A 22,082-nucleotide genomic window follows, 5' to 3' on the forward strand; every position below is an offset into this window, starting at 1 on the left:
GATTGGTCAGTTTCTGTGTCAGGGCGGGATTTAGCGACGGAAAGGCGAATCACAGTGCTGATGTTTCGGTTTCGTCACTATAGTGAAGAGAGAAGGGAGAGAGAGGGGGAGGAAAAAAAAAAAAAAAAGCAGCCCGTCAACCTGAGAAGAGGTGAACAGGTGCGTGTGACTATTATAACACTATTAATTCGTTGTGTTGGTGTATGTAATATTTCGTTTTTCTCATTTGTACCGCATAAATGTGTTGTGTCTTGTGTTACTTGAACCTGTCACGGTGGTGGTGTTTATTTCAGAGGTTTGGTTTGTGCTGCTGTTGTATTTGAGTTAATTCTGTCATGATGCTGTTGCAGGTAGTCATGTAGAAAGGTGCGTCTCTTATGAAATTGCCTTTTTATTTATTTATATTTAATAAAAAAAAATATTTTTTGGCTTTTTTGACTTTGACTACAAAGGTGCTCTGATGTGGTGTTAAAACCTGTGTAACTGAAGGTGTGTCTATTCCTGGGCTACTTCCTTTACCTGTTTGGCTCACAGGAGATTATTGCACGACTTGTCTAAACTTGTAGCTGGGTATCGACCGCACTCTAGTTATTACTGCTACAGTATCCAGATAAGCATGTTTTCCAGTCTGTACTTCATTTGAGTAGGTAATAATAATAAGTGCACCCTGATTTCCTTTCTCCAGCAGGTATCAGGTGAGAAGTCAAGTTTAGTGCACTTCTAATTTATTCAAGAATTCTTTGAACAATTAACAAGTACAACCCCCTGTTGTTATATTCTAGAAACTTCCATCTCCCAGGTTGATTTGTTGAACATTATCCATTTTGTGTAAATATAATGCTTGTTTATATAAACGTATAATTTGTTTTTGGCTATTTATTGGAGAAAAAGAGCTTCCTTATTATATTTGAACTTTTATACCAACAAGACACATTCAGTCCGAATATTAATATTTATGGTCTCCGCCTACTTGGGTGTGTTAATTAGATCAAGGACCAGAATAAAACAATTTTTGGTTGAGACAGGATTAAGGCCGAGGGAGTCTAGGGAGTGCCATTATTTATTAACTAATAGCTTGATGTACTTTAAGGGAAGTCTTTTTTTTTTTAATTTGTTGGAGGTTAGGATTTATGTTTTCTGGATTGTTGTTCTGATATTGCGCACATCTTGACATTATACTGATATGTTGCAAGCCTCGATTGTGACGTTACGTTTCGTGTAATCTGTCAGAGTTCTTTGTCTAATACTGGAATCCGGTGCCACAACTCAATTCTGACGCGATTTTGTCATGACTGACAAGTCAGGCCTGAACAAGAATTTCGGGAATGACAAATACGTCTTATCCAGTGACGATCAAAGAACAGTGATGTGGTGTCTGGGACGCCCTGACAAAAAGTCCCAGTGTTGGGGTCCCCCCCCCCCCCCCCCCCCCCCCCGTCTAGTTTGATAGCTCGTCCTTCAATGTGTCCCTTGACTTTCCTTCTGAAATAGAGCGATAATTGATCAGGGTCAAACTTGTAGACTTGCCAGTCCCCTGACTCCTGTCCAAGACATGGCAAGAATTTAAGGCACGAATCTGACATAGTGACCATCGTGAAAGACAAAAATTATCATGTATTCTGATCACAGCATAAAATAAGTGACCATCATGTCCAATGCTATATGATCTGTTTAAGGCCAGTATTTTTCCCCTCATACTGTATATGGAACCATGGGCTGGAAGGAATTTACCGATTCAGAAAACATTTTTTTGAGAGTAGGCATTTGATTTGCTGCTATTGATTTTTAAAAAAAAATTCAGCAGTTGTGATGGCTGCAGCATCTGTTGACCTTTTTGTATTTCTGATGGCACTTGTTCTGCATCTATAAATACTCCTCAAAACATAGATCCCCTGTGGTTTAGCTCTGCCAGCTACTACAAATGCACTGGTTCCACACTGGAGTAATCCAGTCTTCATTCCATGAAGCCATGAATGGACTAGTGTAGCCCTGATCTCCAGAATTATGTATGGCGGAAATTATTGAAGTGTGAGCTTCTTTGAGGCACAAATCCTCAATATAATCAGAGAGAATGTGATTAGGTGTTAATACTGTCTCGTTTGTCTTTCATTCAACCTGGAAACGCCAAGTAATCAAATATTTATGTATTTACTTATTGGAACGGAGTCATAATAAATGTAATAATTACACGGTACATCTCTTAAGGGAATATTTGTTGTTAGCGTTGGCCAATCAGGACAATTTAATTGCTGTCCTGAGCAGTGCAAGCTTACTAGAAACTGACTGCTCATTGTGTCCCAACACTTGGCCCCTTGTTCAAGGAGTTTGCTCGGGAAAAGGGACAATAGCAGGAACACATTGTTTAGTTGAAACAATGCCGCTTTTTGCTCCCATCGTCCTTGCTGTGCGATATCACAACTGACCACCAGAACATGCCAATTTTTGTTATAAGATTAGATTTACCCATTGTTAGACATATTTACAGAACTTTTGTTGTTTGTATGATTTGCTTTTTAAGGCTTTCATCTGAAGTGGGTATCATGATGAAGGAATTGTTACACAAGATGCATGATATTGGAAATACAATCCTGGAATGGTGACGCAGGAATTGTGATGTAGGGAATGTAACACAGGAATCATGACAGAAATTTTAATTCAGGAATCGTAACTCATGAATTGTGATGCAGGAATTACGACATGGGAAATGTAATGCAAGAAACATAACTGGGGAATCTTAATGCAGGAATCATGATTCGGGAATCGTAAGGCACAAACTGTAATGCCGGAATTGTCCCACAGGAATCATGATACAAATTTAATTCAGGAACATGCAAAAATCAGAAGACCTTTATCAGCACAAAATACAGGTGCATCTCAAACAATTAGTTAAATATTTTCCATCAGTTATTTAAGAGTGAAAATTTAATATAATCTAGACTCATGACATGTAAACTAAAATGTTTCAAGCAATTTTCTATTTTAATTTTGATAATTATGGCCTACACTGGGGGAAAAAATTAAAAATATGAGTATTTGGTTTAGAATTTGAGTAAATTACTCTTCAAACAGTATAAATACAGTGTATTTTTCGGTCTAGTTCAGTACACCCAATCACAATCATGGGGAGGACTGCTGACTTGACAGTTGTCCAGAAGATGATTACTAACACCCTCCATGAGGAGGGTAAGCCGCAGAAGGTCATTGCTGAAAAGGTGCACAAGCAACAGGGATGACCGCACCCTTGAGAGGATTGTCAAGAAAAGTCAATTCAAGAACTTGGGAGAGCATCACAAGGAGTGGACTGAGGCTGGTGTCAGTGCATCAAGAGACGCCACACACCGACATCTTCAAGAAAGGGGCTACAACTGTTGCATTCCTGATATCAAGCCACTCCTGAACCAGTGACAACATCCGAAGCATCTTACCTGAGCTAAGGAGAGAAAGAACTGAACTGTTGCTCAGTGGTCCAAAGTCCTCTTTTCAGATGTAAGTACATTTTGCATTTCATTTGGAAATCAAGGTCCTAGAGTCTGGAGGAAGAGTGGAGAGGCGCAAAATCCATGGTGTTTGAAGTCCAGTGTGAAGTTTCCGCAGTCTGTGATGATTTGGGGTGCCATGTCATCTGCTGGTGTTGGTCCACTGTGTTTTATCAAGTCCAAAGTCAACGCAGCCATCTACCAGGAGATTTTAGAGCACTTCATACTTCCACCTACTGATGAGCTTTATGGAGATGCTAATTTCCTTTTCGAGCAGGACTTGGCATCTGCCCACAGTCCCAAAACTCCTCCATATGGTTTGCTGATGATATTGCTGTGTTTGATTGGCCAGCCAACTCCCCTGACCTGAACCCCATAGAGAATCTGTGAAGTATTTTCAAGAGGAAGATGAGAAACACATGATCCAAAAATACAGATGAGCCAAAGGCCACTATCCAATGCAACCTGGGCTTCAGTAACACCTCGGCAGTGCCACAGGCTGCATTGATGCAGTAATTCATGGTAAAGGAGCCTCAACCAAGTACTTGGTGTATAAATGAACATACTTTTCAAAAGTTGGAGATTTCTGTATTGTAAATCCTTTTTTGATTCATCTTAGGAAATGCTCTAATAATTTGTGAGACTGGGTTTCTGATTTTCATGAGCTATACGGTGGTGCAGTGGTTAGCACGGTCGCCTCATAGCAAGTAGGTTCTGGGTTTGAGCCCAGCGGCCGGCGGGGGCCTTTCTGTGTGGAGTTTGCATGTTCTCCCCGTGTCTGCGTGGGTTTACTCCGGGTGGTCCGGTTTCCCCCACAGTCCAAAGACATGCGATTAGGTTAATATGGGACGGCCTTGAGCGAGGCACCTAACTCCTAACTGCTCCCCGGGCACTGTTAGCATGGTTGCCCACTGCTCTGGGTATGTACTAGTGCATCTCAAAAAATTAGAATATTGTGGAAAAAGTTCAATATTTTCCATCAGTTATTTAAGAAAGTGAAAATGTTATATATTATAGACTCATTACACACAAACTAAAATGTTTCAAGCATTTTTCTATTTTAATTTTAATCAGTATGGCATACAGTACAAAAACATAAAAAAAACCCCATCTCAAAATATTAGAATATTTCATTTCGAGTTTGAGTAAAACAGTATGAACACAGTGTATCTCTCGGTCTAGTTCAGTATACACAACCACAATCATGGGGAAGACTGCTGACTTGACTGTTGTCCAGAAGATGATCACTGATGCCCTCCACAAGGAGGGTAAGCCACAAAAGGTCATTGCTGAAAAGAGTGGCTGGAAAAGGTGCACAAGCAACAGGGATGGCCGCAGTCTTGAGAGGATTGTCAAGAAAAGTTGATTCAAGAACTTGGGAGAGCTTCACAAGGAGTGGACTGAGGCTGGTGTCAGTGTATCAAGACCCATCACAAACAGACATCTTCAAGAAAGGGGATACAACTTTCGCATTCCTAATATCAAGCTACTCCTGAGCCAGAGACAATGTCAGAAGTGTCTTATCTGGGCTAAGGAGAGAAAGAAATGGACTGTTGCTCAGTGGTCCAAAGTCCTCTTTTCAGATGAAAGTACATTTTGCATTTAATTTGGAAATCACGGTTCTAGAGTCTGGAGGAAGAGTGTAGAGGCACAGAATCCAAGGTGTTTGAAGCCCAGTGTGAAGTTTCCGCAGTCTGTGATGATTTGGGGTGCCATGTCTGCTGGTGTTGGTCCACTGTATTTGGGGTGCCATGTCTGCTGGTGTTGGTCCACTGTATTTTATCAAGTCCAAAGTCAACACAGCCATCTACCAGGAGATTTTAGAGCACTTCATGCTTCCATCTGCTGATGAGCTTTTTGGAGATGGTGATTTCCTTTTCCAGCAGGACTTAGCACCTACCCACAGTGCCAAAACTACTACCAAATGGTTTGCTGACCATGATATTACTGTGTTTGATTGGCCAGCCAACTTGCCTGACCTGAACCCCATAGAGAATCTATGGGGTATTGTCAAGAGGAAGATGAGAAACACCCGACCCAAAAATACAGATACGCTGAAGGCCACTATCAAAGCAACCTGGGCTTCAATAACACGTCAGCAGTGCCACAGACTGATCACCTCCATGCCACACCACATTGATGCAGTAATTCATGGTAAAGGAGCCCCAACCAAGTATTGAGTGTATAAATGAATATACTTTTCAGAAGTTGGACATTTTCTGTATTGTAAATCCTTTTTTTGATTGATCTTAGGGAATATTCTAATAATTTGAGATACTGGATTTCTGATTTTCATGAGCTATAAGCCATAATCATTTTTTTGAGATGCACTAGTGCGTGCGTGTGTTCACTGCTTCAGATGGATTAAATGCAGAGAGGAATTTCACAAGTGTGTGATGAATAAAGTTGTGCGTTCTTTCTTTCTAAGCCATAATCATCAAAATTAAAACAAAAAAAGGCTTGAAATATTTCACTTTGTGTAATGAATATAGACTACTGTATATGAAAGTTTACCTCTTTTGAATTAAATTACAAAAAAAAAAAACCTTTCACAATATTTTAATTGTTTAAGATGCACCTGTAGTCTTTGCATCTTGGGTACGGACACTTATGGAAAAACAGGAATGTTGAGTTCATGGTAGAAGATAATGATCCTGATAAAATTGTATACGTGCTCAGGGTCATGAGTTAACATGGTTCAGTTTTGATCTTGAGTTATCTGTAAGAGTCACGTTACTTTTCAAAATGTGAGACATGCTCTGGTTTTGCTTTCGGGTGTCAACACTAAAAATGAAGCCAAGTGCATTAAGATTCAAGATGTTTATTTGTCATATACACAATAACAGACACACCGGTTATTATTGGGTAATGAAATTCTTATTTTGCAACTACCCGACCAAACTATGCTTACTAATATAAAAAGAAATATAAAATACGAAATATAAAATATAAAGTGCATATGCAATGCAAAATATAAAAGTAGAATGAAAATAAACATGATTAGAATAAAGAATAACAAATTAACCAATGTGCAGTAGGACAACAATCAAACAATATGCATATGGCCAGATATAATGTGCAATGTGTAATGTCTTGTGCAAAATTGCAAATATAGAGGTAGATGGTGATTTTATAATCCGTGGTTCAAAAGCCTGATGGTCTGGGGGTAAAAACTGTTTGTCAGTGTAGTAGTCCTTACTTTCACACTCCTGTAGCATCTGCCAGATGGTAGGAGTGTGAATAGTCTGTGTTGTGGGTATGTTTGGTCCCTGATGATGCTCTGTGCCCTTTTATCGCAACGTTTGATGAAAGAATCCAAATGTTATGTGCTGCATAAACTGCCTAAACAGTGTGTGTGTGTGTGTGTGTGTGTGTAGACTCTTCTCTAAATCATTAACCGTTTCTCACGTTCTTTTTAAGGTAGAGATGGCATTTAATCAGCTAACCTCCACCGCTGTGCAGCTGTATGACGAGTGGATCAAGGATGCAGGTAAAATCACCAATAAAACTTTGAACAGCGTTCTGGAAGCTAAATGTTACATCAATATTAAAAGGGTTGCCGTTTTATCCGCAAACAAATCATAAATATACAGTATATTTTATCTTGTCATATGATATTCTGCTTTTCATGTGATGCTACAAATTAGAGAATGTTGAGCCACACATTATCCTGTTCACAACTAAATTCTTTCTTGTTATTTTGTCTGTGTATTTAACAGAATTTGCAAATTTTAAGGCCCTGTCACACTTATTCGGAATTAGCAGGAATCAAGCAGAAGCAGCCGGAATGAAAAATTTTTCAAAATTCGTGCCACATTCAGGCGGGAATTTCAAACTGACCAACATTCTTACAGCTTTGTAAGAATGCCATTCGAATACTTAGAATGCGCTTCGAACCCACCTCGAATGATTCTTGCATGTTCCGGGTGTATTAGCTTTCGAATGCAGTTCAAATGTAGTTGAAACACAGGAGGAATACCTAGAATGCAGTGAGAATATTAAGAATGCACTTCGAATACCGTACGAGTGCGGTTCGATTGCTGCCCGAATACCACCCGAAGTCTGGTCGGAAGGTGCCTCAAATGCTGTATGAATTCACCTCAAATGCAGTCAGAGCGCTCCTGGAATAGCCGCCGAATATGTTTCGAACGTCTACGAATTCAAAGAGAATGCAGCTCAGATACTTAGAATGTACTTAGAATATCCCGGAATATATAAAGAATTTTCATTCCGATGGCATGCCGGCTCATTCGAGGCACATTCGGGACATTCTGGCAGGATTTGAAGTGGCTTGCCGTTTTGATTTTTCCCTTGAATGCGATCAGAATGTTTCAAATGCTGTTGGAATGCCGTAAGAATATTTAGAATGCAGTCAGAATACATTTCGAATGCCGTTCAATATTTCTCTTCTTCGAATGCACCTCGCATGTTTTTGCTCATGCTGAAAACATTCTGGCCGGCCACAAGAATGGGCCCAAATGTTTGGAATGCAGTCAGAGTTTTTAGGATGCATTTCGAATATCCCGGAATATACGAAGAATTTTCATTCTGATGGTATTCCGGCTCATTCCGCCTCTAGTGTGACTACCCTATTAGAATTTTGCTACAAGTAAATTCTTGAGTTTTATCTCTGGTTACTGAGGGCATTAAGTGAGCAGAGGTATGTGGAAAGGCTCAGGATATATTGGCGAGCTGCAGCTATGGCCAAAAGTTTGAGTAATGCAGAGATGAGCAAATTATAAGTCTTTACCCACTGGGCAATTAAATACCCAACAATGCTGCTCAGTCCCATGCTTTGGTAGCCCAGAAACATGACTGCGAATATCACAGACACCGAATCTGTTTGAGCTAGTGATTTCTCCACCCTTAGTGTTGTACTGATATCTAATAATTTTTGCATGATTTAGATCCCAGGACTGAAGACTGGCTGCTCATGTCCTCTCCGCTGCCTCAGACCATCATCATTTGTGCCTATATCTATTTTGTGATGTCACTGGGGCCCAGGCTGATGGAAAACAGGAAACCGTTTGATCTGAAGAAGGTCCTAGTGATCTACAACTTCAGCGTAGTGGCGCTCTCTCTGTATATGTGTTATGAGGTCAGTGGTTTGCAGGTCACATACAGATTTCAGCAAAACCGTGAATGGTTTTCCACTGAGCTAAGAGTTACGTCAAACATAAACTGTTTTGTTCAATTTCCAAAGCTTAGCTCGCAGATGCAATTTCCCCCCCCCTTGCTTGATAAAAATGATCTGAAAGGAGAACTGTTAAAGTATTAAATCAATGGGTTCACAATACCATTTTGGATTGGTTGCCTTTACATGTTGTGAAGGCTGACTTTAATGGCTGACAGGCGACAGTTTAAAAACATGCTGCACTAGATTCTTTTATCACCCTTGGCAACAATTCATGCCAATCAGGCTTGACCTGAGTTCACACCTAAAAATAATGCATGTTAAAGTTGTAATTGCACACCACCTAGTGTGTGTGTGTGTGTGTGTGTGTGTGTGTGTGTTTTTTCATCTCATCTCATTATCTCTAGCCGCTTTATCCTGTTCTACAGGGTCGCAGGCAAGCTGGAGCCTATCCCAGCTGACTACGGGCGAAAGGCGGGGTACACCCTGGACAAGTCGCCAGGTCATCACAGGGCTGACACATAGACACAGACAACCATTCACACTCACATTCACACCTACGGTCAATTTAGAGTCACCAGTTAACCTAACCTGCATGTCTTTGGACTGTGGGGGAAACCGGAGCACCCGGAGGAAACCCACGCGGACATGGGGAGAACATGCAAACTCCGCACAGAAAGGCCCTCGCCGGCCACGGGGCTCGAACCCGGACCTTCTTGCTGTGAGGCGACAGCGCTAACCACTACACAAACATGCCGCCGTGTGTGTGTGTGTGTGTTTTTTTGTTTTTTTTTTAAATATATAAAAACCTTTGTCTGCTAAAAGTTAATTTTTATGCCTCCGTGTCGTTGACCACAGTGGCTGCAGGCATTGTGTTTCAGTTGTCCGTCCGTTCATCCATCTGGTTTTTGTCAATGCGGTATCTCAAGAACGCCTTGAGGGGAATTTCTTCAAATGTGGTACAAATTTTCACAATATAATGGGAACACCTTGAGGCAATTTGTAACTGAACCAGCTCATGGAGTCATACAACCGCAGAGCAGTAGCTCTGTTTTTCACATGGTTTTTGTTTTGGCTGCATTTTGGTCAAATCACAGGCTTGCAGGTGATTTTATTATCTGTCATTATTTTGTATTTCAATTGTCCTCTTCGAAAAAAAAATTAATCCACCAACTGATCATTAGGCATGTTATTAAAGGCAGACAATAGACCTTTTAGCTCTGCACTAATTTGCATACTACAAAAAATGTTTTTTTTATATAAATTGATTTGATTTTGGAGTGATTTTGGTTTTATTCTGAATGGACATTCCTATATGTGGCAGCGGAGGCGTGGTCAAGCGGCGGTTTGTGAATGGAGGGTGGGGCTAGGGAAGGTGAGTGGCAAAGTGATCACACCTGTTGTTAATTGATTGTGTGTGTGTCTGCAGTGATGAGGGAGTGGTGAAAAGGAGACGGAGAGTGAAGAGGTGGCTGTCTTCCGACCAGATCGTGTGTGCGATTAATCCTAATGTTGCGCTGAAAAGCAAAAATGTTCATAAAAAGGACTGTGTTATACACCATTTCCTGTCTGTCTGTGCTTCAGTGTTCCTCCCACCCTCAGGGACATACTACACTGGAGGGAACTGCTCATGGAATCCTCCCCTTTCAAAGACCTCGTCCATGCCCAGCAGTCTACAAGCACTGATCGCTCTGCGCAAGGAACAGCGCTTCGAGGCTTTGCTGCAGGCTCAGCAGGAAGATCGCCAGGCGTTCCAGCACCAGTGTAGTATGTCCTTGAGACGGTGGAACACTGAAGCGCAGACAGGTGGGAAATGATGTACAACACAGTCCTTTTTATTAATAATTTTGTTTTTCAGTGTCATGCGAGGATTATCTCACACGATCTGGTCAGGAGACAGCCACCTCTTCACTCTCCCTCTCCTTTTCACCGCTCCATCATCACGGCAACATGCGCGCACACGTATCAATTGACAACAGGTGTGATCACTTTGCCACTCACCTTCCCTAGCCCTACCGTCTGTTCACAAACCGACACTTGACCACGCTCCCGCTGCCACACTAATATTATATTATGTCATGAAATTATTAATAAAAAAGAATTTGCATGACCAAGGACGCATGCATATTTGCATAGTTATATACATGAAATGTCATTTAAAGTCAAAGCTATTCGATATTAAGAAAAACGGTCACAGCAGTGTGTAAATTTTATGTGGACTTTCCTCTTAGAAAAGATGAAAAAAATGAGTGAGGAAATATTTTACAAATATAACGTCGGTAACCAACAGAATCTCAGGACAGATCGTTTTCATGAAACATCTAAGGAGGTATGTGAGCTACTTAACATTATGTTCACTGAAATGAGCTTCCCAAAGATGTATAATGCCTGCTGAACTTTGGAAATTATGTAGTTATTTGTACACACGTTGGACAGTGTTAAATATTAGTGCTTTCCCATCGGCAGTCTTTAGTTTGTTGGAATTGAAACCTGATGTGTTTCCCCCTTACTGTGGTTTAGCACGTGAGAAGTGAAGTCGAGGTGAACTCTGCGTTCACTTCTGGAGGAAGTGATCCAAACATGCCATGTGTTTTGCCATGCAGTGTTATTTAATCAGCTCACAGCTATAAAATAAAACATGAAGTGTAAAGATCAAGCTATAGTGCCTCAGAGATGCCAAGTGTTCTGGAATGGGGGGGGAAAAAAAAAAAAGACAATAACAGCTTGATGCAATACACGAAAGGTTCTCAAGTTATCTGATTACACTGGTCAACAATTTTTCAGAAGCTGTCTGCTTCAGAGATGAAATTGGCGGTGTTATGAAATTTTGATGTGTTGAATTCAAATATGACAATTTAAAAGAGCTGATTGGCTATGGCTTCCAAGATATTTAAGATTTTACATTTTATATTTATGTACATTGTGTAGATAGTGGGTGGCACGGTGGTGTATTAGTTAGCACTGTCGGCTCACAGCAGCAGCCGACAAGGGCCTTTCTGTGTGGAGTTTGCATGTTCTCCCCGTGTCCGCGTGGGTTTCCTCCGGGTGCTCCGGTTTCCCCCACAGTCCAAAGACATGCAGGTTAGGTTAACTGGTGACTCTAAATTGACCGTAGGTGTGAATGTGAGTGTGAATGGTTGTGTGTCATTGTGTCAGCCCTGTGATGACCTGGCAACTTGTCCAGGGTGTACCCTGCCTTTCGCCTGTAGTCAGCTGGGATAGGCTCCAGCTTGCCTCGACCCTGTAGAACAGGATAAAGCGGCTAGAGATGATGGATGGATGTGTAGATAGTAACACCTAAGTATAAATTGTAAACCTTGGTCTGTTCATGTGTTTATAGTTAGTTTACATAATATTTCACCTGTTCTCTTTTTGTAACACTAGAAAATCAGACGTTTATACTACCATTCAAAAGTTTGGGGTCACTTTGAAATGTCCTTATTTTTGAAAGAAAAGCACTGTTCTTTTCAATGAAGATCACTTTAAACTAATCAGAAATCCACTCTATACATTGCTAATGTGGTAAATGACTATTCTAGCTGCAAATGTGTGGTTTTTGGTGCAATATCTCCATTAGGGGTGGCACGGTTCACAAAAGTCGCGGTTCGGTACGTATTGCGGTTTGAGGTCTGCGGTTCGGTACGTATTGCGGTTTGGTTTTTTTTAAATCTTAAGTACTCTGTATTTGGGCATATAGCCTACTATTTACCTTAAGTAAACATAGTTTAGGATACAGCATTTAAGAGAGGTTAAAATTATAGTTACAATGAAATAATCATGCACAAACTGAGTTTGAGTTGACATAAGCACATTTTATGAACAGTCTCTGATGAAAAGCCAGGTAGTATTTTGAAACAGCAAGAGGGAAGACATGGATGATTTCAACAGCTTTTTTATTTACTACAGTATTTATACAAAGTGTCAGGAGTGTTTGCTGCCATGTTGTGGCATCTAGAGGAACCAGGTGTCTTTTGTCACATAGAGTTTTCATAATTGGAAGAAATAAAAATGAGTTCTTAAAGCTTACTTTTGAACAGATGTGTGTGTTAAAACTTAAACTTTTATGTGGCGACCAACCAACCACCTATATACAAAAACCGAATCAAAAACTCTTCTAATCCCTGAGAGTGAGGATGTATTTTTTCACTTGAAATTAAAGTGCAGTGTTTTGAAACGTATGGCTGGATTTCTTATCTAATCTTAAAGTGCCACTGTATTCTTAGAACGATTTATAACAAAATACACACACAGCCAATATAAAATATTGCAATAAAACCAATCACTGCACTGTTTAAAACAAACCTCCCCTCCCCTCGCCGGAAAAAAAAAAAATCTAGTTCGCCCATTATCCTGTGTCATTCTGAGATGCGCAGATGGACAGTAAAGGGAATTCCGAATTCCCTTTACTGTCTATCTGCGCATCTCAGAATGACACAGGATAATGGGCGAACTAGATTTTTTTTTTTTTTTCCGGCGCTGCGGTACGCCGGAAATCCGGCGCGGCGCCGCAACGCTATCACCCCTGTTCGCGCGAAAGAGAACCACGTGGTTTCATACGGGCATTCGGCTTTTTTTTTTTTGGCGAACGTCTTAAATAGGGGTACCGCGGTTTATACGCGTATTGCACCGCAACAGGCGTATCGTACGGTTCGGTTTTTTTCCCATAACCGTGCCAAGCCTAATCTCCATAGGTGTATAGAGGCCCATTTCCAGCAACTCTCACTCCAGTGTTCTAATGGTACAATGTGTTTGCTCATTGCCTCAGAAGGCTAATGGATGATTAGAAAACCCTTGTACAATCATGTTAGCACAGCTGAAAACAGTTGAGCTCTTTAGAGAAGCTATAAAACTGACCTTCCTTTGAGCAGATTGAGTTTCTGGAGCATCACATTTGTGGGGTCGATTAAATGCTCAAAATGGCCAGAAAAATGTCTTGACTATATTTTCTATTCATTTTATAACTTGTGGTGGTAAATAAAAGTGTGACTTTTCATGGAAAACACAAAATTGTCTGGGTGACCCCAAACTTTTGAACGGTAGTGTATATAAATAAAATGTATTATGAACCAAATGGCAAAAAAACAATTATGTATAAGTACTGAATAGGTTTAGTCCTTATTCAGTGTGTACTTGGTGCTTTTTGGCAGTTTGTCTCCATGTGTTCATGAAACAGAGCATCTCTTGTCAAGCAAAGACTTAATCTCGAGTGCATAGCTGTGTGTGTGTGTGTGTGTGTGGTTTTTTTTTTTTTTTTTTTTTGAGCTAATATAGGGCAATTTATTTAGCAGAGTGATGCAAGTTGACTTATGATTGCATCATCAGTGACTTCTAGAAATAACATATCATGTATGATATAATACCGGCTTCAGATTGCATCATTCATTGTTTTGCCAAAAAAATAAGTAGTATCCAAACCCAATCATAGATTTATTCATAGAGCCAATCTTGAAAACTAGAGCCAATGAACAATTAAGTTTCATTTTTGTTCTCAGCGACCCAGAATTAGTAAAGTTTGACGATTTACAGTATTTCGGAAGCATTTTGGCTGTAGACCAGTGTTATTGAGCGTAGACTCGATCATGTTTTGCGGCGATTTTCGTGATTTTTCTTTGCACGTTTGGCAAAGGTTTTTCCTGCTTCTTTTTTTGATTGAAAGGGTTTTATGAGTATTTTTTTTCAGTCACACAACCCTCCACCACTTTTTGTTTTAAACAGACAAGCACAGGTAGATGGAAGAGCGGAAGCAAGAGAATTACTTTCCTTTTCTAACTATCTGTGAAATCTTTGTGCTGTATCGTGTGTGTGTAGTTCGTGATGTCTGGTTGGGGCACCGGCTACTCGTTTCACTGTGATCTGGTGGATTACTCCCACTCCCCACAGGCTATGAGGGTAAGTGCACCTGCTACAGAGGAACTGAAAGATACTTTTATTATTGCTTCCTATTGATCATTAGTGTAAAGTGAAAAATGGGTGTGTGCAGTTTGCTGTGATGTTTATCTGTCAAGTGGCTTCATCTAAAACTAGACTAACATCATGCGGTAACTATTCCTAATAATGTGTAGATTAAGCACTTTAATCTGTTGGATAAATTCCTGTCGTGACAGATACCTAACACTGCTGTCCTTGTTCACTAGATGGCACACACATGCTGGCTGTACTACTTTTCCAAATTTATTGAAATGCTGGACACGGTGAGTAAAGACACCCAGAACATTCACACGATGTTCCAGGGTGGAATGTTCATTGGAGTAATGTTGCTGCAGCCCATCTGCTTCCTTCAGTAATGATTTAATTATGTCCTTCTTGGCCAGGTGTTCTTTGTGCTGAGGAAAAAGAATAACCAGATCAGTTTCCTGCATGTCTTCCATCACTCTATAATGCCATTCACATGGTGGTTTGGTGTCAGGTTTGCTGCAGGTACACTCTCTTCTTCTGTGAACATGAATGTGAGGATTTGCACTGCTCTGCTTCTGTCAGTCTGGACAATCTAGCCCCATTTTCTCCTTAAAGAAGAGCAAGCACAATGCATGCTATGCTACAGTTTTTGTATCTTTTGTAACTTAATGATGCCACTTTCTCCTATTACAGGAATAGGACCATTTCTGTAATAGGAGAAAGTGCTGTCACTGAGTTAAAAAAAAAAAGTCAAATGCCAGCATGGTAAAGCATTGGTTATCTCATCTGGCCGACAGGTGATGAACTTATGACATCATGTGTTGTTCACGTTTCACGAAAATTGCTTCTTCTTTCTCAGTTCTTCACCAGTTTTTATTCTTTTTGTCAGGAAGGTAGGTCTGCCTAGGGTGCATATAGCTTCTACTCAAATTTGCATAAGTGCAATTAATAAAGAATATATGGAGTAATTAAGCCCCAACAAGCAGTTTACACACACACACTGCTTCTCCCTCAATTCTTCACCAATTTTGATTCTTTCTGGCATGAAGGTAGGGGTACCTAGGGTGCATATAAATCAGGCTAAAAGTTGCTTAATTACAATTATTAACAAAGTTATGGACTAAGCCTTAATGAGCAGTTCAACAAAAAGTGCTTCTTCTCGGTCAATTCCTCGCCGTTTTGGGTTCTTTCTGGCAAATAGGTAGGTATTCCTAGGGTGCATATAGCTTGTATATACTGTAGTGTGTGTATAGCTTGCAACATTTATTGTGCAAGGTGGCCCACTTTAGATCGTTCCTTCTGGACCAGACGGGGCCGGAGTGAGCTACGCGGTCATTGGCTGTCTCGTTATCTACTTTAAATCATACGTGTGAAACCCTTGCATCATATTTGACACTGTTGCTGAGCAGTAGGAGAACTTATCCTACCTTATGTCAGCTCTTCTTCTATAGTAGCTTTATCTCCTATATACAGTTAAATCTGAGAGTGTAGACAAATTCTTGGTCCGGTTCCTTGTTCCCGTTTGGTCTTTGTCAGATCCAACTCGTGTCTGATTACAGTGGGTGTAAATTTTAACTAGATTTGCAGTTAAGCAACCAAAGTACCTGTCATTTTATCAATAACAACCAGCTAACATCTGATAATCACAATTGCGCGCGCACACACACACCTTGAACTATAATGGAGGTAATGGGTTTTTCATGTTGACATGAATATGCAAATGTGACTCCAAGGCACGGATGTGGTTCTTTATCAGCTTGGAGGTGCATTTCCATAGCAGAGGCAGTCTGAAGCTCTGCTCTGGATGTGGACTTCAGGACGGATGAACCACATACCAGGGCTGTTCAAAGACACTTGAGACCTTCAGCCTTATTATACTTCTTTTAATTGGCTCACTATTGCAAAACCTGCATGTATTAGGGTTTTTTTTTCATGTAAATTAGATGTACGAGAGTAAATTGTGGCATGTGGTATGCAAATGACATGCATATCAGGGAGTCAGCAGGAAGCTGATTCAGCAAATGCACTCAAATCACCACTCATTTTGATATCTAACAGCACTTCATGAAACTGACACAGATTTGTTCACGTGTCATTCCATGTGCTCAAATCCACTCGTTTCTACTTCACATTGAGTCTCGTCTCGTTATCTCTAGCTGCTTTATCCTGTTCTACAGGGTCGCAGGCAAGCTGGAGCCTATCCCAGCTGACTACGGGCGAAAGGCGGGGTACACCCTGGGCAAGTCGCCAGGTCATCACAGGGCTGACACATAGACACAGACAACCATTCACACTCACATTCACACCTACGGTCAATTTAGAGTCACCAGTTAACCTAACCTGCATGTCTTTGGACTGTGGGGGAAACCGGGAGGAAACCCATGCGGACACGGGGAGAACATGCAAACTCCGCACAGAAAGGCCCTCACCGGCCCCGGGGCTCGAACCCGGACCTTCTTGCTGTGAGGCGACAGCGCTAACCACTACACCACCGTGCCGCCTTCACATTGAGTGTTTCTGTAAATAGTTACCGACCCAGAACTCCATTTAAAAAAAAAAAATTACAGGCTGTATAATAGATTTGGTGCTTGAAAGTTTAAACCAGGAATTATTCCGGAAATTAATTTTGGTTTAAAGTGTTTTTTTAAACGTCTGAAAATCTTTTCAGTACCTGTGGTGGTGATCTTCTGAAGAAGCCATAAAAATAAATATAAAAAATATATATTTTTAAAAGTCTTATTAAATCAAGTCAGCATATTGTCACAGAAATAAATTTGTTTCACAGAAAATTAATCAGCGCCAAGGTGTGAAATAATGTAAACTTCACTATGGTGTGAAAAATGACATATTACTGTGTGTAAACATTTTCCCAGCCATGTATGTACAGTAGTTTAAAAAAAAATCATACAGTGGTGCTTGAAAGTTTGTGAACCCTTTCACATTTTCTATATTTCTGCATAAATATGACCTAAAACATCATCAGATTTTCACACAAGTCCTAAAAGTAGATAAAGAGAACCCAGTTAAACAAATGAGACAAAAATATTATACTTGGTCATTTATTTATTGAGGAAAATGATCCAATATTGCATATCTGTCAGTGGCAAAAGTATGTGAACCTTTGCTTTCAGTATCTGGTGTGACCCCCTTGTGCAGCAATAACTGCAACTAAACGTTTCCGGTAACTGTTGATCAGTCCTGCACACCAGCTTGGAGGAATTTTAGCCCATTCCTCCATACAGAACAGCTTCAACTCTGGGATGTTGGTGGGTTTCCTCACACGAACTGCTCGCTTCAGGTCCTTCCACAACATTTCGATTGGATTAAGGTCAGGACTTTGACTTGGCCATTCAAAAACATTAACTTTATTCTTCTTTAACCATTCTTTGGTAGAACGACTTGTGTGCTTAGGGTCATTGTCTTGCTGCATGACCCACCTTCTCTTGAGATTCAGTTCATGGACAGATGTCCTGACATTTTCCTTTAGAATTCGCTGGTATAATTCAGAACTCATTGTTCCATCAATGATGGCAAGCCGTCCTGGCCCAGATGCAGCAAAACGGGCCCAAACCATGACACTACCACCACCATGTTTCACAGATGGAATAAGGTTCTTATGCTGGAATGCAGTGTTATCCTTTCTCCAAACATAACGCTTCTCATTTAGACCAAAAAGTTCTATTTCGGTCTCATCCGTCCACAAAACATTTTTCCAATAGCCTTCTGGCTTGTCCACGTGATCTTTAGCAAACTGCAGACGGGCAACAATGTTCTTTTTGGAGCGCAGTGGCTTTCTCCTTGCAACCCTGCCATGCACACCATTGTTGTTCAGTGTTCTCCTGATGGTGGACTCATGAACATTAACATTGGCTAATGTGAGAGAGGCCTTCAACTGCTTGGAAGTTACCCTGGGGTCCTTTGTGACCTCGCCGACTATTACACGCCTTGCTCTTGGAGTGATCTTTGTTGGTCGACCACTCCTGGGGAGGGAAACAATGGTCTTGAATTTCCTCCATTTGTACACAATCTGTCTGACTGTGGATTGGTGGAGTCCAAACTCTTTAGAGATGGTTTTGTAACCTTTTCCAGCCTGATGAGCATCAACAACGCTTTTTCTGAGGTCCTCAGAAATCTCCTTTGTTTGTGCCATGATACACTTCCATAAATGTGTTGTGAAGCTCAGACTTTGATAGATCCCTGTTCTTTAAATAAAACAGGGTGCCCACTCACACCTGATTGTCATCCCATTGATTGAAAACACCTGACTCTAATTTCACCTTCAAATTAACTGCTAATCCGAGAGGTTCACATACTTTTGCCACTCACAGATATGTAATATTGGATCATTTTCCTCAATAAATAAATGACCGAGTATAATATTTTGTCTCATTTGTTTAACTGGGTTCTCTTTATCTACTTTTAGGACTTGTGTGAAAATCTGATGATGTTTTAGGTCATATTTATGCAGAAATATAGAAAATTCTAAAGGGTTCACAAACTTTCAGGCACCACTGTATTTAGAGGCGGACAAGCCCTTACATTTTGATCTATGTCTTTTATATTGAAGATTCGGAAACAGTATGACCCGAGACACAATTTGGGTCAGTTTTGAGTTCAGGTTATGTATATCCACGGTAGTAATACTGATTAGCTATGAGTGGGGCATTAGAATTCTGTACTCCTGCATGGTTTTTGTTTAAACTGAAGGTTTGAGTACCGTGCAGTCCTTCTCACGTCCTCTGAGATGAGGGAACAAATATGCTGTAGTTCCTGAATAATATAAAAATAAATGGTTCCTTATCTCAAAGATCCTACTGGAAAATTGCATGGGGTCCCCCCCCCAATGTTTTAGTACACTAGCCAGGAACCAAGAGAGCAAAATCGGCCTTGTTCTCTAAATGGGAGAGATTGGATACTTTCGCTCACCTGTCAATCACAGCAACAGCCAGTCATGAAGGCATCTGTGAGCTTATGTATATAGAAGAGGGTAGATAGTGCTTTCCTTCAAGAGTGTTGCACTGCTCTGTGATGCAGCGCTTTGAAAAGATGCATTTTGTGATGCCTTCATGTTTCTGAGAAAGTACATGTTAGCTTTCACTCTCTCCGATTGATGGATGTCTTGTGATGGGACAGAGCTGGCTGGTGGGTGGAAATTGGCAGGTGACCAAATTCAAACTGGGAAGGAAAATGGAGGGAAATTTCTCTGTTGTTGAATTCTGAACCATTGTATTTAAGAAACCACAATCTAGTCTTGCTCAAAAACCTAATATTGTCTTCCAGGTGGCCAGGGAACGTTTCACGCCCTTCTGAACTGTATAGTCCATGTCATAATGTACACGTACTATGGGCTGTCGGCACTGGGACCTGCTTATGAGAAGTTTCTCTGGTGGAAGAAACACCTGACCTCTATACAACTAGTAGGTGTTGCATTTAAATCATTGGATTATCTGTATTTAAAATAATTTAATTTAATAAAAAAAAATTTCTACAACCTGATTTCACTCTGTGTGCGTAGACGCAGTTTGTGATCATCACCACTCACATTGGTCAGTACTTCTTTATGAAAGATTGCCCCTATCAGTACCCCATCTTCATTTACATCATCGGCCTCTACGGCTTGGTCTTTCTCTGCCTGTTCCTCAACTTCTGGTATCACGCGTACACCAAGGGCAAAAGGCTTCCCAAAGTTCTCCGGAGTGAAGACAATGTCCAGAACAACAACAGTGTCCCTCACAACAAACAGGATTAAACGCTTTTAGGAACTCATTTGAAATGACAATCTGCCGTGCATGGAGTACTTCAGCACTTTTGTTTACTGTACTTTTTATATTAGGAATAATTATATTTGTGAGAAATGAGTGTATGACACTAAGAATTACAAGAGGTCTAATTTTTTTTTTTTAAGTCAGAAGAATATAACTTCAAATTTAACTGAAAGGGAAAATTAATTTCAGTCTCAACCCTGTTACTACGTTGCTGTTTTCTGTAAAAGATCACTAATACTGAAGCTTTTGTGAACTCTGGCGTCAATTAGCTACACATGAATGGATATCAGAAAATGCATCGGTTGATTTTTCTGGTAAAACTGGATTCGTGAAGCCTCAACTTTTGACTGGCAAGTCTCTCCTTTCCTTATTTCCTCCATTTTGGAATAATTAAACGTTTTGATACTTTGTGCAGTTACTTTATATATTGGATATAAAGCCAAATTAACTTAGCTTTAAAGTCCCTGCATTTAACTGTTGATCTTAAAATATATTCTTCCCTAACTGTTAAGAATGAGCTAATGGGGAAGGTCTGTAGTTATACGAGGGAGAAATTTAAGTCTGGACTAGTCAACAGGTCCTGCTAGTTTAAGGGATTGAAATTATTTACTATACATTTCCCTCGCCAGGCATTAAAGAACCCCTAGTGCCTTAACTATTTTTATCTCCTATAGTCCCTTGGCCTTTCTCACAGCTCTGGAAAGCATGCTGATTTATACACATAGTCTGTTTTGCCTTTTAAAAATCTAAATTGCACTAAATTCAGTCTTTGAGAAGTACATGACAATATGAATGTCCCTGAAGGAGCCAGTGCACTTCTCTGGACCTCTGAGTGAGAACTGATCTTGGATCACATCCTGTCTGACCATTTGATATGTGGATAGGAAGGCAGAACGCTGATCCAGGCCCAGAACCTTTACTCTAAGAAGTGTAATACATGCAAATGTGGGTTCTGAGAACACTGCACTAATGGTGATTTGGGACAGGACAACAAGACATCAGCATGTTTCCGAATACAGCTGATGAGGAAGGCAGCATTATGCAGATTTAAGTGCTCCATTTTATTTTAGTACTGTTATGATTGTCCTTGTCTAGGACAGGAGTCCACATTCTCATTTTTATACATGTGAAACTGAATATGTGAACTGTGTTTTTAAAATGAATATTTATAAAGAAATAAATACTTTTCACTGGTAAATTGCTGTAGATGTTTGAGTAGTGTTTTTTTTTTTTCTGTACTGAATTTTAAGTTAGAGCGCCCCCATGTGGACTGCTGATTTGTTGCAACTGTAAATAATTTAGTGGCAATGAATGGAGCTGACTTGTGATTTTAAATGGAAATATGATTGTGTTTTTCAGCTGTTTCTGTGACGCATACCAGCAAACTGAGGAGCTATTTATTGGAAGAGAGCATGAGTTTCTGATGCATAAAGGGCAATTGCATTTTTCTCATCACTTTGCTAGGAACCTTATTTTGTTATTTCAAGCCCATGCTGCAGGTCATGCTTTGAACTATATAGTAGTGATATTAATGGTGAGGAAAATACCAATTTTCTGAGTCACGTCTGTTGAAGGCAAAAGCATTGTCAAGATACACGTGCCCACACCAATCACTTTAACAGGAACACCTGCCAATCATGTGGCATAAGCACCATGCCTACAGTGATGCAGATACAAGACAAGAGATTGTTACTGTCCACATTAAGCATCAGAAGGAAAAACGTGATCTGTTTGACTTTAACTGTGGCATAGTTGTGGGTGCCAGATGGGCTGGTTTGAGTATTTCAGAAACTAGTGATTTCCTGGGGTTTT

The 22,082-nt window shown here is 40.3% G+C and overlaps 1 protein-coding gene across 2 annotated transcripts; it reads left to right on the forward strand.

Moving 5' to 3' along the window:
* Nucleotides 1-45: 45 nt before the first annotated feature.
* On the forward strand, nt 46-21,468 carry elovl7a (ELOVL fatty acid elongase 7a). 2 transcript variants are annotated; one of them, XM_060932303.1, is made up of 8 exons: nt 46-159; nt 6,897-6,966; nt 8,384-8,574; nt 14,419-14,499; nt 14,745-14,801; nt 14,922-15,027; nt 19,786-19,922; nt 20,021-21,468. In XM_060932303.1, exons 1-8 carry the CDS (start codon nt 61-63, stop codon nt 20,252-20,254), a joined length of 975 nt encoding a protein of 324 aa, XP_060788286.1. In that variant the 5' UTR covers nt 46-60; the 3' UTR covers nt 20,255-21,468. The 2 variants fall into 2 exon arrangements, with proteins under 2 accessions (XP_060788286.1, XP_060788287.1); XM_060932304.1 differs by having other exon boundaries at nt 88-159; nt 6,901-6,966.
* Nucleotides 21,469-22,082: the final 614 nt, after the last annotated feature.

This window comes from Neoarius graeffei, chromosome 10 (genome assembly GCF_027579695.1).
Source record: "Neoarius graeffei isolate fNeoGra1 chromosome 10, fNeoGra1.pri, whole genome shotgun sequence".
NCBI classification, from domain to species: domain Eukaryota; kingdom Metazoa; phylum Chordata; class Actinopteri; order Siluriformes; family Ariidae; genus Neoarius; species Neoarius graeffei.